Below are 16,777 nucleotides of genomic sequence, written 5' to 3'. Positions count from 1 at the left end.
ATAAGTAATCAGACCCTTCTCTATGAGACTCGAAATTGAGCTCCGGTGCATCCTGTTTCCATTGATCATCCTTGAGATGTTCCTACAACTTGATTGGAGTCCAACCTGTGGTAAATTCAATTGATTAAACATGATTTGGAAAGGCACACACCTGTCTGTCTATATAAGGTCCCACAGTTGACAGTGCATGGACTTGTCCGTAGGGCTCCGAGACAGGATTGTGTCGAGGCACAGATCTGGGGAAGGGTACCAAAAAATGTCTGCATCATTGAAGGTCCCCAAGACCACTGGGGCGACAAGTAGCCTAGTGGTTAGAGCGTTGGACCAGTAACCGAAAGGTTGCTAGATCGAATCCCAGAACTGACAAAGAATCTGTCGTTCTGCCCCTGAACAGGGCAGGTAACCCACTGTTCCTAGGCCGTCATTGGAAATAAGAATTTGTTCTTAACCGACTTGCCTAGTTAAATAAAAGGTACAATTTAAAAACTCCATCCATCTTAAATGGAATACATTTGGAACCACCATGACTCTTCCTAGAGCTGGTCACCTGGCTAAACTGGGAAATCAGAGGAGAAGTCAGGGAGGTGACCAAGACTCAGATGGTCACTCTGACAGAGCTCCAGAGTTCCTCTGTGGAGATGGGAGAACCTTCCAGAAGGACAACTATCTCTGCAGCACTCCACCAATCAGGCCTTTATGGTAGAGTGGCCAAACGGAAGCCACTCCTCAGTAAAATGCACATGACAGCCCTCTTGGAGTTTGCCAAAAGGCACCTAAAGGACTCTCAGACCATGAGAAACAAGATTCTCTGGCCTGATTCTCTGGCCTGAATGCCAAGCGTCACTTCTAGAGGAAACCTGGCACCATCCCTACGGTGAAGCATGGTGGTGGCTAAAAAACCTGATAAAAAAACCTGCTCCAGAGCGCTCAGGACCTCAAACTGGGGCAAATGTTCACCTTCCAACAGGACAACGACCATAAGCACACAGCCAAGACAACGCAGGAGTGGCTTCGGGACAAGTCTCTGAATGTCCTTGAGTGGCCCAGAGTCCGGACTTGGACCCAATTTAACATCTCTGGAGAGACCTGAAAATAGCTGTGTAGTGACACTCTCCATCCAACCTGCCAGAGGTTGAGAGGATCTGCAGAGAAGAATGGGGGAAACTCCCCAAATACAGGTGTTCCAAGCTTGCTTTTTTAAATCAACTGCCCAATGGGGCAACCTCCCAGCACACTCAACTAGCATGACTACTCAGTTCACTTGCCCCAGGTAACCGGGCAACCCTTCATGTCAATCCCTGCTATGCCTATTGTATAAGGCCCCTGTGTTTCTATTCCAACTGTGGCCAGCTGTCTGTCTGAACCACACACACACACACACACACACACACACACACACACACACACACACACACACACACACACACACACACACACACACAAGCAAAGCCATTTACAGAGTTAGCCAATCACCTCAGTACCCCTGCCTTACCATCCGTTTTCATTTATTTCTTCATTTTGGGGAATAAGAAGTGGAGGTGAGGTGGTGTGGGGTGAGGTGGTGTGGGGTGAAGAGGGGTGAGGTGGTGTGGGGTGAAGAGAGGTGAGGTGGTGTGGGGTGAGGTGGTGTGGGGTGAAGAGAGGTGAGGTGGTGTGGGGTGAAGAGGGGTGAGGTGGTGTGGGGTGAAGAGAGGTGAGGTGGTGTGGGGTGAGGTGGTGTGGGGTGAAGAGAGGTGAGGTGGTGGGGTGAAGAGGGGTGAGGTGGTGTGGGGTGAAGAGGGGTGAGGTGGTGTGGGGTGAAGAGAGGTGAGGTGGTGTGGGGTGAGGTGGTGTGGGGTGAAGAGAGGTGAGGTGGTGTGGGGTGAAGAGAGGTGAGGTGGTGTGGGGTGAGGTGGTGTGGGGTGAAGAGAGGTGAGGTGGTGTGGGGTGAAGAGGGGTGAGGTGGTGTGGGGTGAGGTGGTGTGGGGTGAAGAGGGGTGAGGTGGTGTGGGGTGAAGAGAGGTGAGGTGGTGTGGGGTGAAGAGGGGTGAGGTGGTGTGGGGTGAAGAGGGGTGAGGTGGTGTGGGGTGAGGTGGTGTGGGGTGAAGAGGGGTGAGGTGGTGAAGAGGGGTGAGGTGGTGTGGGGTGAAGAGGGGTGAGGTGGTGTGGAGTGAAGAGGGGTGAGGTGGTGTGGGGTGAAGAGGGGTGAGGTGGTGTGGGGTGAGGTGGTGTGGGGTGAAGAGGGGTGAGGTGGTGAAGAGGGGTGAGGTGGTGTGGGGTGAAGAGGGGTGAGGTGGTGTGGGGTGAAGAGAGGTGAGGTGGTGTGGGGTGAAGAGGGGTGAGGTGGTGTGAGGTGAAGAGGGGTGAGGTGGTGTGGGGTGAAGGGGGTGAGGTGGTGTGGGGTGAAGAGGGGTGAGGTGGTGTGGGGTGAAGAGGGGTGAGGTGGTGTGGGGTGAAGAGGGGTGAGGTGGTGTGGGGTGAAGAGAGGTGAGGTGGTGTGGGGTGAAGAGGGGTGAGGTGGTGTGGGGTGAAGAGGGGTGAGGTGGTGTGAGAGATCCAGGGATCAGCTGATCACCATATGAATGACCTTTGGTTCACCTGTTAGCCTGTGTTCTACCTTCTGCTCCACAGCACCATGTGCGGTCACTGGATTCATTTGCATACATTTATCAGAGATGTTATTCAAAGTATTTCAACTGTCATTCATGGAGGACGATGCTCTTGAGAGCCAGTAAAGTATATAGGGAACATTCACTGAGTAGATACAGTATGTCTTTATGTAAAATGGTGAGATGACTGCTGTGTTTGTCTGGGGGGGGAACCTGTGGGTCTGGACAATGTAGTTGTGTTAGTGTCTTGGCCTGTCCTTGGACCAGCTCCCCCCATGCAGAGCTAATCCCTTTAGTGTTTTGTTCTGGTCCTCTGGACCACTCCATCGCCCTGGCATCATCACAGGAGGGTAATAGGCAGTACAGTACCATGAGACCGTGTTAAACCAGACCAGACCAGAGACACATGCTCTCTGTCTGTCAGCAGGCACTAGACCGAAAGGAATTGGCTCAGATTTAAAGTTCACGTGTTTTATTAGAATCATATTTTTTTTTATCTCCACGTTTTCATATTTTCAAAAGAACACCTTGTGATAATGTCTGACAATCTTCTCCTCTATCCTTTTTTAGGAGGACGTTTCCCAGAGGCCGCAGTAAAGCACATCCTGTCCATTTCCCTGTGTAGTGGTCCCCTCTGGCAGAGGATTGCTTTCTACTTGCAGACACTTTCACTGCTCAGTGGCATATCCATACCCTGGGTGAGATAGAGTACAGACACTAGCCGACAGGAGAAAGTCAACCCTTTCTTACAACGCACTCACTCTCCCAGGCCTTTTATCCCTCTCAGAGAGCCCCTCCCTGGGGTCATGCCTATCCTACTCACTGCCGACGTCTCCTTCAGCTCCAAGCAGGAGCTGCTGGACCTCCAGGACGGCCCTATGTGCCCCTCCCTAGAGACACCCAGCCCTGTAGACTCTCGGGAGGACAGCCCAGTGGGTTCAGGCCCTGGCAGCGCCGCTGGAAATAGCCCCGCTCACCACATCATCCTCACCCGGGCTGCTACCCCACTGCCTGGACAGCTTTACACGGGCCAAGCACCCGCGGAGACCCCACTGGGCCTCACATTCATCCCCACACACTCAGAAGGCCTGTGTGGCTGGGGGGCTCTGACGCCCCGAGTCATCCAGACCTTCAACACCCCTCGCTGGGTACTGTTCTTCCTGTGTGTGGCCTCCTTCCTCCAGGGCATGATCATCAACGGCTTCATCAACACCGTGGTGACCTCCATAGAGAGACGTTTTGACCTGCGCAGCTACCAGACCGGTCTCATCGCCAGCTCCTACGACATCGCTGCCTGTGTGTGCCTGGCCTTTGTCAGTTACTTTGGTGGGACGGGGCACAAGCCTCGCTGGCTGGGCTGGGGGGTGCTGGTCATGGCGCTAGGATCTCTGGTGTTCGCCCTGCCTCACTTCACCACTTCCCCGTACCAGGTAAGCATGCCCGAGCAGACAGGGGTGTGTACGGGGAACCGTACCAGACGTTGCCATGATAACGAGGGTGGGGGCCTGTCCAGCTACCGCTTTGTCTTCATGCTGGGCCAGTTCCTGCATGGGGTGGGAGCCACGCCCCTCTACACTCTGGGCGTCACCTACCTGGACGAGAACGTCAAGTCCAGCTACGCTCCGGTGTACATCGGTGAGTCACTGAGCACAACACCGTGAGCGTCGTTCTGATCTCTTTATGAGATCTTTTGTATTTCCTGTTCATATTCATTCATCTGGTGCATGTCTTTATCATCCACTAGAGAAAAGTTTCCATTGTTTTTAATAATGATACAATGTTTCATTTAAACGTAAAACAAAAATACAAGTGTACTGTGTCAAAGGACCTGTAAACTGCAGAGCACAGCTTGATTCTCATATGGTGTAGACTATGGTCTTACTACTCGTCTTCTCTCTGTGCTGCCGGCTGACTGATACCGTGTTGTGGTGGCTGACTGATACCGTGTTGTGGTGGCTGACTGATACCGTGTTGTGGTGGCTGACTGATACCGTGTTGTGGTGGCTGGCTGACTGATACCGTGTTGTGGCGGCTGACTGATACCGTGTTGTGGCGGCTGACTGATACCGTGTTGTGGCGGCTGACTGATACCGTGTTGTGGCGGCTGACTGATACCGTTTTGTGGCGGCTGACTGATACCGTGTTGTGGTGGCTGACTGATACCGTGTTGTGGTGGCTGACTGATACCGTGTTGTGGCGGCTGACTGATACCGTGTTGTGGCGGCTGACTGATACCGTGTTGTGGTGGCTGACTGATACCGTGTTGTGGCGGCTGACTGATACCGTGTTGTGGCGGCTGACTGATACCGTGTTGTGGTGGCTGACTGATACCGTGTTGTGGTGGCTGACTGATACCGTGTTGTGGCGGCTGACTGATACCGTGTTGTGGCGGCTGACTGATACCGTGTTGTGGCGGCTGACTGATACCGTGTTGTGGCGGCTGACTGATACCGTGTTGTGGTGGCTGACTGAGACCGTGTTGTGGCGGCTGACTGAGACCGTGTTGTGGCGGCTGACTGATACCGTGTTGTGGCGGCTGACTGATACCGTGTTGTGGCGGCTGACTGATACCGTGTTGTGGCGGCTGACTGATACCGTGTTGTGGCGGCTGACTGATACCGTGTTGTGGCGGCTGACTGATACCGTGTTGTGGCGGCTGACTGATACCGTGTTGTGGCGGCTGACTGATACCGTGTTGTGGCGGCTGACTGATACCGTGTTGTGGCGGCTGACTGATACCGTGTTGTGGCGGCTGACTGATACCGTGTTGTGGCGGCTGACTGATACCGTGTTGTGGCGGCTGACTGATACCGTGTTGTGGCGGCTGACTGATACCGTGTTGTGGCGGCTGACTGATACCGTGTCCTGGCAGTGTTTGTGGCGGCTGACTGATACCGTGTCCTGGCAGTGTTTGTGACGGCTGACTGATACCGTGTCCTGGCAGTGTTTGTGGCGGCTGACTGATACCGTGTCCTGGCGGTGTTTGTGGCGGCTGACTGATACCGTGTCCTGGCAGTGTTTGTGGGGGCTGACTGATACCGTGTCCTGGCAGTGTTCGTGAGGGCTGACTGATACCGTGTCCTGGTAGTGTTTGTGGCGGCTGACTGATGCCGTGTGTGAATTATATCCACGTGGTTTCATCTGCATTAGGTGTGTGGGTGGTCAGAGACCACAGACTGACACAGCAGCCACCAGAATGCTGTGAGACTGTCAGACAAGGGTAGAATGACAGGAAACAGGATGTGCAGATGAGAGCAGAGGCTGATTCATTGGTATGAGGGTCATTAGGCTGACTCACTAAACACACGCGCCGATCTAATGGATCGGAATGGCAATGTTTAACTCTATAACAGTGACAGACTGTCGATTGGTTGTTGAATACAGTTGTTCAAATTGGATTGTGGGTAACATTATGTCATTATGTCTCCAACTGAACTCCAACAGACAAGTCCCAGAAACCCCTGCTACATCTGTTCTCTATTGAATCAGGCAATTTGACCATCCCTCAGACCTTCCCTGTCTTCCAATCAGCAGTTTCCCCACAGACGTCAATAATATGCCTTTGAATTGTGCCTCACCCCCCCGCTATTTTCCTTTCAGAGGCAACAGAGGCAATAGAACACAATGACCATTTCAATGACCTCAGTGAGACCTCAGTGAATGGACTCGGTCTGTCTCTGTGAGCTTATTGATCAAAAATAAACAACTCATATGAAAACCAAACTTAGCAAAGTAGGAACAATGAGGTCTTTTAACCCGGGTTGAGACAGGAACAATTGTATTTTATGTATTAAGGATCTATATTACCTGTTGCCAAGGCAGCAGCTACTCTTCCTGGGGCCCAGCAACATTCAGGCAGTTATAGACCGTTTAACATGTTTCATACCACATATCTACATCACATTAGGTGTGTTCCCTCAGACTACATCTCTACTACCACATATCTACAATACATTAAGTGTGTTCCCTCAGACCACTACTCTACTACCACATATCTACAATACTTTAAGTGTGTTCCCTCAGACCACTACTCTACTACCACATATCTACAATACATTAAGTGTGTTCCCTCAGACCACTACTCTACTACCACATATCTACAACACATTAAGTGTATTCCCTCAGACCACTACTCTACTACCACATATCTACAACACATTAAGTGTATTCCCTCAGACCACTACTCTACTACCACATATCTACAACACATTAAGTGTGTTCCCTCAGACCACTACTCTACTACCACATATCTACAACACATTAAGTGTGTTCCCTCAGACCACTACTCTACTACCACATATCTACAATACTTTAAGTGTGTTCCCTCAGACCACTACTCTACTACCACATATCTACAACACATTAAGTGTGTTCCCTCAGACCACTACTACCACATATCTACAACACATTAAGTGTGTTCCCTCAGACCACTACTCTACTACCACATATCTACAACACATTAAGTGTGTTCCCTCAGACCACTACTCTACTACCACAGTGTGTTCCCTCAGGCCACTACTACCACAGTGTGTTCCCTCAGACCACTACTACCACAGTGTGTTCCCTCAGACCACTACTACCACAGTGTGTTCCCTCAGACCACTACTACCACAGTGTGTTCCCTCAGACCACTACTCTACTACCACAGTGTGTTCCCTCAGACCACTACTCTACTACACAGTGTGTTCCCTCAGACCACTACTACATTAAGTGTGTTCTACTACACAGTGTGTTCCCTCAGACCACTACTCTACTACCACAGTGTGTTCCCTCAGACCACTACTCTACTACCACAGTGTGTTCCCTCAGACCACTACTACCACAGTGTGTTCCCTCAGACCACTACTCTACTACCACAGTGTGTTCCCTCAGACCACTACTCTACTACACAGTGTGTTCCCTCAGACCACTACTCTACTACACAGTGTGTTCCCTCAGACCACTACTCTACTACACAGTGTGTTCCCTCAGACCACTACTCTACAATACATTAAGTGTGTTACCTCAGACCACTACTCTACTACACAGTGTGTTCCCTCAGACCACTACTCTACTACACAGTGTGTTCCCTCAGACCACTACTCTACTACACAGTGTGTTCCCTCAGACCACTACTCTACTACCACAGTGTGTTCCCTCAGACCACTACTGTACTACACAGTGTGTTCCCTCAGACCACTACGATAAATACACAGTGTGTTCCCTCAGACCACTACTCTACTACCACAGTGTGTTCCCTCAGACCACTACTCTACTACCACAGTGTGTTCCCTCAGACCACTACTCTACTACCACAGTGTGTTCCCTCAGACCACTACTCTACAATACATTAAGTGTGTTCCCTCAGACCACTACTCTACTACCACAGTGTGTTCCCTCAGACCACTACTGTACTACACAGTGTGTTCCCTCAGACCACTACGATAAATACACAGTGTGTTCCCTCAGACCACTACTCTACTACCACAGTGTGTTCCCTCAGACCACTACTCTACTACCACAGTGTGTTCCCTCAGACCACTACTCTACTACCACAGTGTGTTCCCTCAGACCACTACTCTACAATACATTAAGTGTGTTCCCTCAGACCACTACTCTACTACCACAGTGTGTTCCCTCAGACCACTACTCTACTACCACAGTGTGTTCCCTCAGACCACTACTCTACTACCACAGTGTGTTCCCTCAGACCACTACTCTACTACCACAGTGTGTTCCCTCAGACCACTACTCTACTACCACAGTGTGTTCCCTCAGACCACTACTCTACTACCACAGTGTGTTCCCTCAGACCACTACTCTACTACCACAGTGTGTTCCCTCAGACCACTACTCTACTACCACAGTGTTTTCCCTCAGACCACTACTCTACTACCACAGTGTGTTCCCTCAGACCACTACTCTACTACCACAGTGTGTTCCCTCAGACCACTACTCTACTACCACAGTGTGTTCCCTCAGACCACTACTCTACAATACATTAAGTGTGTTCCCTCAGACCACTACTCTACTACCACAGTGTGTTCCCTCAGACCACTACTCTACTACCACAGTGTGTTCCCTCAGACCACTACTCTACTACCACAGTGTGTTCCCTCAGACCACTACTCTACTACCACAGTGTGTTCCCTCAGACCACTACTCTACTACCACAGTGTGTTCCCTCAGACCACTACTCTACTACACAGTGTGTTCCCTCAGACCACTACTGTTCTACCACAGTGTGTTCCCTCAGACCACTACTCTACTACCACAGTGTGTTCCCTCAGACCACTACTCTACTACACAGTGTGTTCCCTCAGACCACTACTCTACTACCACAGTGTGTTCCCTCAGACCACTACTCTACTACACAGTGTGTTCCCTCAGACCACTACTCTACTACACAGTGTGTTCCCTCAGACCACTACTCTACTACCACAGTGTGTTCCCTCAGACCACTACTCTACTACCACAGTGTGTTCCCTCAGACCACTACTCTACTACCACAGTGTGTTCCCTCAGACCACTACTCTACTACCACAGTGTGTTCCCTCAGACCACTACTCTACTACCACAGTGTGTTCCCTCAGACCACTACTCTACTACCACAGTGTGTTCCCTCAGACCACTACTCTACTACACAGTGTGTTCCCTCAGACCACTACTCTACTACCACAGTGTGTTCCCTCAGACCACTACTCTACTACCACAGTGCGTTCCCTCAGACCACTACTCTACTACCACAGTGTGTTCCCTCAGACCACTACTCTACTACCACAGTGCGTTCCCTCAGACCACTACTCTACTACCACAGTGTGTTCCCTCAGACCACTACTCTACTACCACAGTGTGTTCCCTCAGACCACTACTCTACTACCACAGTGTGTTCCCTCAGACCACTACTCTACTACCACAGTGTGTTCCCTCAGACCACTACTCTACTACCACAGTGTGTTCCCTCAGACCACTACTCTACTACCACAGTGTGTTCCCTCAGACCACTACTCTACTACCACAGTGTGTTCCCTCAGACCACTACTCTACTACCACAGTGTGTTCCCTCAGACCACTACTCTACTACCACAGTGTGTTCCCTCAGACCACTACTCTACTACCACAGTGTGTTCCCTCAGACCACTACTCTACTACCACAGTGTGTTCCCTCAGACCACTACTCTACTACCACAGTGTGTTCCCTCAGACCACTACTCTACTACCACATTGTGTTCCCTCAGACCACTACTCTACTACACAGTGTGTTCCCTCAGACCACTACTCTACTACCACAGTGTGTTCCCTCAGACCACTACTCTACTACCACAGTGTGTTCCCTCAGACCACTACTCTACTACCACATTGTGTTCCCTCAGACCACTACTCTACTACCACAGTGTGTTCCCTCAGACCACTACTCTACTACACAGTGTGTTCCCTCAGACCACTACTCTACTACCACAGTGTGTTCCCTCAGACCACTACTCTACTACACAGTGTGTTCCCTCAGACCACTACTCTACTACCACAGTGTGTTCCCTCAGACCACTACTCTACTACACAGTGTGTTCCCTCAGACCACTACTCTACTACACAGTGTGTTCCCTCAGACCACTACTCTACTACACAGTGTGTTCCCTCAGACCACTACTCTACTACCACAGTGTGTTCCCTCAGACCACTACTCTACTACACAGTGTGTTCCCTCAGACCACTACTCTACTACACAGTGTGTTCCCTCATACCACTACTCTACTACCACAGTGTGTTCCCTCAGACCACTACTCTACTACCACAGTGTTCCCTCAGACCACTACTCTACAATACATTAAGTGTGTTCCCTCAGACCACTACTCTACTACCACATTGTGTTCCCTCAGACCACTACTCTACAATACATTAAGTGTGTTCCCTCAGACCACTACTCTACTACCACAGTGTGTTCCCTCAGACCACTACTCTACTACACAGTGTGTTCCCTCAGACCACTACTCTACTACACAGTGTGTTCCCTCAGACCACTACTCTACTACCACAGTGTGTTCCCTCAGACCACTACTCTACTACCACAGTGTGTTCCCTCAGACCACTACTCTACTACCACATTGTGTTCCCTCAGACCACTACTCTACTACACAGTGTGTTCCCTCAGACCACTACTCTACTACCACAGTGTGTTCCCTCAGACCACTACTCTACTACACAGTGTGTTCCCTCAGACCACTACTCTACTACCACAGTGTGTTCCCTCAGACCACTACTCTACTACACAGTGTGTTCCCTCAGACCACTACTCTACTACACAGTGTGTTCCCTCAGACCACTACTCTACTACACAGTGTGTTCCCTCAGACCACTACTCTACTACCACAGTGTGTTCCCTCAGACCACTACTCTACTACACAGTGTGTTCCCTCAGTACTCTACTACACAGTGTGTTCCCTCATACCACTACTCTACTACCACAGTGTGTTCCCTCAGACCACTACTCTACTACCACAGTGTTCCCTCAGACCACTACTCTACAATACATTAAGTGTGTTCCCTCAGACCACTACTCTACTACCACAGTGTGTTCCCTCAGACCACTACTCTACTACCACAGTGTGTTCCCTCAGACCACTACTCTACTACCACAGTGTGTTCCCTCAGACCACTACTCTACTACCACAGTGTGTTCCCTCAGACCACTACTCTACTACCACAGTGTGTTCCCTCAGACCACTACTCTACTACCACAGTGTGTTCCCTCAGACCACTACTCTACTACACAGTGTGTTCCCTCAGACCACTACTCTACTACCACAGTGTGTTCCCTCAGACCACTACTCTACTACCACAGTGTGTTCCCTCAGACCACTACTCTACTACCACAGTGTGTTCCCTCAGACCACTACTCTACTACCACAGTGTGTTCCCTCAGACCACTACTCTACTACCACAGTGTGTTCCCTCAGACCACTACTCTACTACACAGTGTGTTCCCTCAGACCACTACTCTACTACACAGTGTGTTCCCTCAGACCACTACTCTACTACCACAGTGTGTTCCCTCAGACCACTACTCTACTACCACAGTGTGTTCCCTCAGACCACTACTCTACTACCACAGTGTGTTCCCTCAGACCACTACTCTACTACCACAGTGTGTTCCCTCAGACCACTACTCTACTACCACAGTGTGTTCCCTCAGACCACTACTCTACTACACAGTGTGTTCCCTCAGACCACTACTCTACTACCACAGTGTGTTCCCTCAGACCACTACTCTACTACCACAGTGTGTTCCCTCAGACCACTACTCTACTACCACAGTGTGTTCCCTCAGACTACTACTACCACAGTGTGTTCCCTCAGACCACTACACTACTACCACAGTGTGTTCCCTCAGACCACTACTCTACTACCACAGTGTGTTCCCTCAGACCACTACTCTACTACCACAATGTGTTCCCTCAGACCACTACTCTACTACCACAGTGTGTTCCCTCAGACCACTACTCTACTACCACAGTGTTTTACCTCAGACCACTACTCTACTACACAGTGTGTTCCCTCAGACCACTACTCTACTACCACAGTGTGTTACCTCAGACCACTACTCTACTACCACAGTGTGTTCCCTCAGACCACTACTCGACTACCACAGTGTGTTCCCTCAGACCACTACTCTACTACCACAGTGTGTTCCCTCAGACCACTACTCTACTACCACAGTGTGTTCCCTCAGACCACTACTCTACTACCACAGTGTGTTACCTCAGACCACAACTCTACTACCACAGTGTGTTCCCTCAGACCACTACTCTACAATACATGTACACATGGATTTTGTTTTCTAGATATTAGCTGTTTTTTTATCTGATTCTACTGTTTGCATCAGTTACCTGATGTGGAACAGAGTTCCATGTAGTCATGGCTCTATGTAGTACTGTACGCCTCCCATTGTCTATTCTGGACTTGGGGACTGTGAAGAGACCTCTGGTGGCATGTCTTGTGGGGTATGCATGGGTGTCCGAGCTGTGTGCCAGTCATTTAAACAGACAGCTCAGTGCTTTCAACATGTCAATACCTCTCATAAATACAAGTAGTGATGAAGTCAGTCTCTCCTCCACTTAGAGTCAGGAGAGATTGACATGCATATTAGTAATGTTAGCTCTCTGTGTACATCCAAGGGCCAGTCCTGCTGCCCTGTTCTGAGCCGGTTGTAATTTTCTGAGGTCCCTCTTAGTGGCACCAGACCACATGACTGAACAGTAGTCCAGGTGTGACAAAACTAGGGCCTGTAGGACCTGCCTTGTTGCTGTTAAGAATGTAGAGTAGCACTTTATTATGGACAGACTTCTCCCCATCTTAGCTACTGGTGTATCAATATGTTTTGACCATGACAGTTTTACAATCCAGAGTTACTCCAAGCAGTTTAGTCACCACATTATTTATTACAAGATTTGGTTGAGGTTAAGGGTTTAGTGAATTATTTGTCCCAATTACAATGCTTTTAGTAACAATGAGGGGATGTAGGAAGACCCTAACTGAAGCTCTTTTCTGGTCTCTGTCTGTCTGGCTCCTCAGGGATCTTCTATACAGCAGCCATCGTGGGCCCAGCTGCAGGGTATCTTCTAGGAGGATACTTCCTCAACATCTACACAGAGATCCACATGACGTGAGTACCTCTGTCTGTCTGCCTCCACGTACCATACCTCTTGACTCAGCTCAGAGGAACAGCTTCTTAATGCGTCTGTATTTACCGGATCTGATTCAGCTGGACCCGTAGACTATAAAAATAATTTCACCTTAAAAGGGGAAATGTGTTCCTACAGCTATACAATAGACTCCAGCCACCCTAGTCACAGACTGTTGTATTGGGCGCATGTGACAAATAACATTTGATTTGATTTGAGTGGCAATTCTACAGATATACAATACTACCCTCTAGTGGCCATTCTACAAATATACAATACCTCCCTCTAGTGGCCATTCTACAGATATACAATTACTACCCTCTAGTGGCCATTCTACAAATATACAATACCTCCCTCTAGTGGCCATTCTACAGATATACAATTACTACCCTCTAGTGGCCATTCTACAGATATACAATTACTACCCTCTAGTGGCCATTCTACAAATATACAATTACTACCCTCTAGTGGCCATTCTACAAATATACAATACCTCCCTCTAGTGGCCATTCTACAGATATACAATTACTACCCTCTAGTGGCCATTCTACAAATATACAATACCTCCCTCTAGTGGCCATTCTACAGATATACAATTACTACCCTCTAGTGGCCATTCTACAGATATACAATTACTACCCTCTATTGGCCATTCTACAGATATTCAATACTACCCTCTAGTGGCCATTCTACAAATATACAATACTACCCTCTAGTGGCCATTCTACAGATATACAATACTACTCTCTAGTGGCCATTCTACAAATATACAATACTACCCTCTAGTGGCCATTCTACAGATATACAATACCTCCCTCTAGTGGCCATTCTACAGATATACAATACCTCCCTCTAGTGGCCATTCTACAGATGTACAATACTACCCTCTAGTGGCCATTCTACAGATATACAATACCTCCCTCTAGTGGCCATTCTACAGATATACAATACTACCCTCTAGTGGCCATTCTACAGATATACAATACCTCCCTCTAGTGGCCATTCTACAGATATACAATACCTCCCTCTAGTGGCCATTCTACAGATATACAATACTACCCTCTAGTGGCCATTCTACAGATATACAATACCTCCCTCTAGTGGCCATTCTACAGATATACAATACCTCCCTCTAGTGGCCATTCTACAGATATACAATACCTCCCTCTAGTGGCCATTCTACAGATATACAATACCTCCCTCTAGTGGCCATTCTACAGATATACAATACCTCCCTCTAGTGGCCATTCTACAGATATACAATACCTCCCTCTAGTGGCCATTCTACAGATATACAATACCTCTCTCTAGTGGCCATTCTACAGATATACAATACCTCCCTCTAGTGGCCATTCTACAGATATACAATACCTCCCTCTAGTGGCCATTCTACAGATATACAATACCTCCCTCTAGTGGCCATTCTACAGATATACAATACCTCCCTCTAGTGGCCATTCTACAGATATACAATACTACCCTCTAGTGGCCATTCTACAGATATACAATACTACCCTCTAGTGGCCATTCTACAGATATACAATACCTCCCTCTAGTGGCCATTCTACAGATATACAATACCTCCCTCTAGTGGCCATTCTACAGATATACAATACCTCCCTCTAGTGGCCATTCTACAGATATACAATACCTCCCTCTAGTGGCCATTCTACAGATATACAATACCTCCCTCTAGTGGCCATTCTACAGATATACAATACCTCCCTCTAGTGGCCATTCTACAGATATACAATACTTCCCTCTAGTGGCCATTCTACAGATATACAATACTACCCTCTAGTGGCCATTCTACAGATATACAATACCTCCCTCTAGTGGCCATTCTACAGATATACAATACCTCCCTCTAGTGGCCATTCTACAGATATACAATACTACCCTCTAGTGGCCATTCTACAGATATACAATACCTCCCTCTAGTGGTCATTCTACAAATATACAATACCTCCCTCTAGTGGCCATTCTACAGATATACAATACCTCCCTCTAGTGGCCATTCTACAGATATACAATACTACCCTCTAGTGGCCATTCTACAGATATACAATACCTCCCTCTAGTGGTCCTTTGCAGTGTAACATTTACTAATAATTCTCAATAAATAAGCCAAAGCTCTCGACTTCATTATTGTCCATCTCGCAACTTTTTGTCCTCTTCGTCATATCTTCTTCTGTGCCCCTTCCCTGTGTGTAGGACGGAGCTGACTCCAGAGAACCCTCTGTGGGTGGGGGCCTGGTGGATTGGCTTCCTGGCAGGAGGCGCAGCAGGGCTGGTCGTCGCCCTGCCCATCCTGGGTTACCCACGCCAACTACCAGGTTACTGACCAACTTAATGTCACTTCACCAACACCACAGAACCCAACACATCCCAATGAGATCAGTCTTTGACATCAACATATATATCTGTATTTTTGTCCCCCCTTTCTCTGTCCAGGCTCTCAGAAGTATGTGGCCATGCGTGTGTCTGAGACCCACCAGCTGAAAGATGGCAGTCAGGCCAGTGCATCAGACCCTCAGTTTGGGAAGTCAGTGAAAGACATGCCCAGGTACAGTAGGTGACCCTACCCTCTACGATACAGAAGGAACCAGGCCTTCCACTCTCCGTCTCTATTTATTAACTCACACCATAACACTGACAGATGGATTCAATCAGCTAACGTTAACTAACTCACGTTTGTACATCGCGCTGGATTCGTACAATTGACCTTATTTTAGATCAACTGTAATATCAATACCGTTGTAAAGCACAATTTCTCCCCGTTTCCAACAAAACTTGGGCTCAGAAAGCAGACTGATTCTCCATGGCAACAGGGGATTAGTGAGAGGAAACAGGACAAAGACTACATTGTTGTTACATAACATGGTAGTCAAGTGTCTCGGAGTAGGAGGGCTGATCTAGGATCTGTCTGAATCAGCTTACAGTACTACAAAAATTGTTCCAAAAGGTTTCTGTGGCTGTCCCCATAGGAGAACCCTTTTTGTTGCCAGGTATAACTCTGTTGGGTTCTACCTGGAACCAAAAGGGTTTCTTCAAAGGGTTCTCCTATGGGGATAGCCAAATAACCCTTTTTGGTTCTAGAAAGCAAATCGTTTTCTAAGAGTGTATTCGTGCACATTATATTTTAAAGGCGAAAGTTATTGTGGATCAGCTCTCTGAGATGTTGTGGATACGGGCCCAGGTCTCAGCGTTAGAGATTATGGATGAGCTTTACTTTAATTAAGAACTGAAGATCTTACTAAGGAAATAACCCCACTCTCTCTCTCTCTCTCTCTCTCTCTCTCTCTCTCTCTCTCTCTCTCTCTCTCTCTCTCTCTCTCTCTCTCTCTCTCTCTCTTTCACTCTCCCTTCTCTCTCTCTCTCTCTCTCTCTCTCTCTCTCTCTTTCACTCTCCCTTCTCTCTCTTTCACTCTCCTCTCTCTCTCTTTCACTCTCCTCTCTCTCTCTTTCACTCTCCTCTCTCTCTCTTTCACTCTCCCTTCTCTCTCTCTCTCTCTCTTTCACTCTCCCTTC

General features: G+C 48.6%; 1 protein-coding gene across 2 annotated transcripts in view; it reads left to right on the top strand.

Annotated features, from left to right (window-relative positions):
• The first annotated feature begins 3,303 nt into the window (after positions 1 to 3,303).
• The window catches only part of LOC139367758 (solute carrier organic anion transporter family member 4A1-like), a 35,477-nt gene continuing 22,003 nt past the window's right edge, over positions 3,304 to 16,777 (top strand). For both annotated transcript variants that reach the window (XM_071106081.1, XM_071106080.1), the window contains exons 1-4: positions 3,304 to 4,223; positions 13,137 to 13,227; positions 15,461 to 15,582; positions 15,701 to 15,812. In XM_071106081.1, coding sequence (XP_070962182.1) covers positions 3,395 to 4,223; positions 13,137 to 13,227; positions 15,461 to 15,582; positions 15,701 to 15,812 — 1,154 coding nt within the window. In that variant the 5' untranslated portion in view covers positions 3,304 to 3,394. The remainder of the gene's footprint in view (positions 4,224 to 13,136; positions 13,228 to 15,460; positions 15,583 to 15,700; positions 15,813 to 16,777) is intronic.

This window comes from Oncorhynchus clarkii, chromosome 16, assembly GCF_045791955.1.
Source record: "Oncorhynchus clarkii lewisi isolate Uvic-CL-2024 chromosome 16, UVic_Ocla_1.0, whole genome shotgun sequence".
NCBI classification, from domain to species: domain Eukaryota; kingdom Metazoa; phylum Chordata; class Actinopteri; order Salmoniformes; family Salmonidae; genus Oncorhynchus; species Oncorhynchus clarkii.
This window is presented reverse-complemented; position numbering and strand designations above follow the sequence as displayed.